This window comes from Emiliania huxleyi (assembly GCF_000372725.1).
Source record: "Emiliania huxleyi CCMP1516 unplaced genomic scaffold EMIHUscaffold_10172, whole genome shotgun sequence".
NCBI lineage: Eukaryota > Haptophyta > Isochrysidales > Noelaerhabdaceae > Emiliania > Emiliania huxleyi.
This window is the reverse complement of record NW_005202320.1, coordinates 1-1,123: the sequence shown is the minus strand read 5'-3', so window position 1 is coordinate 1,123 and position 1,123 is coordinate 1. Positions and strand designations below refer to the sequence as shown.

At 63.0% G+C, this 1,123-nt stretch overlaps 1 protein-coding gene across 1 annotated transcript; it reads right to left on the bottom strand.

The window, feature by feature from the left end:
- Positions 1-417: 417 nt before the first annotated feature.
- Positions 418-1,111, bottom strand: EMIHUDRAFT_374571 (hypothetical protein; the record flags this gene model as incomplete). Its single annotated transcript, XM_005793309.1, has 1 exon — positions 418-1,111. A coding segment is annotated over one exon (366 nt), but the record flags the coding sequence as incomplete, so codon positions are not given.
- Between the last annotated feature and the right edge of the window lie 12 nt (positions 1,112-1,123).

The following is a 1,123-nucleotide window of genomic DNA, read 5'->3' as shown; positions in this document are numbered from 1 at the left end:
CCCCCCCCCCCCCCCCCCCCCCCCCCCCCCCCCCCCCCCCCCCCCCCCTTCGATCAATCGAGCCGGTACCAATCCAACTGCGTACTACTTGGCTAGCACGCTATTGGCATACCGACGGCTAAGGCCGAAATCGGTTCACACCTGCAATTGCAGGTGTGAACACAAAGGATTCGCTGTATCTACTCAGCTGCTCCGCTTACACTTGCCTGTGAAGTGTGAACAGCGGATTTTGAATCAGCGTTCTCCTCGAACGATATCGGTGTCGAAACACCGCTCTGACAGCGCTCACAGCTGATCATGGGGACTTGCAGAGGAGGGCGGAGGCAGCACTTCGCTCCGTGCACTCAACTGCCTTCGCCCCAGGCAAGCTGAAAAGAACTAAAAGGGTTCCAGGGGCACTCTGGAAAGATCAACAAACATGATCAACAAAAGGGCACTCAATCACTCATCAGTCATCACCACGACTTCCCCACTTCGTGTCTTCGTCTCCCGAATCTCAAGCTCGGGCTGTGGGCACACGTGGTCCTCGCCCGTGCGCCCCTCACTCAGCCTTCCGCGAACCACGCAGCCATAGCGCGCCGGCACCCGGCGCCTAGCACTCGGGCCCCTGCATCTCCTTTTGGAACTGCGCCGTCACGCCGACGGTGCGCGCGACGTGCTCGGCGCTCACGCCGACGCCCTCGCTCGCCGCCAGCGACTGTGCCAGCCGGATGGTGTTCTTGATCTGGCGGCCGTTGAGCTCGTAGTCGGCGAGTGCCGATGGGTCGAGCTCGCCGATCCCTGCCGCGCCGAGCAGGTTTGCCCACACCTCGGCGCGTGCCGGCTTGCCGAGCGCCTCGTACCGCAGCGCGACAGAGATGCGCGAGTGGAAGGCGTCGTCAAAGGAGCGGACGCGATTGGTAGTGAGAAACAGGACACCCTGATGGTACTCGAGGAGGCGAAGGAAGACGCCCACCATCGCGTTGCGGTGGATGTCGTTCTCCGAGCGCCGCTCGAGGAAGATGTCCGCCTCGTCGATGAGAACAACCGCGTCCCACGCCGACGCGACCTCGAGGATCTCGCGCAGCTTCTCCTCGAGCTCTGAGCACGAGACGCCGAGCTCGCCGACGCCGACAGAGTAGAG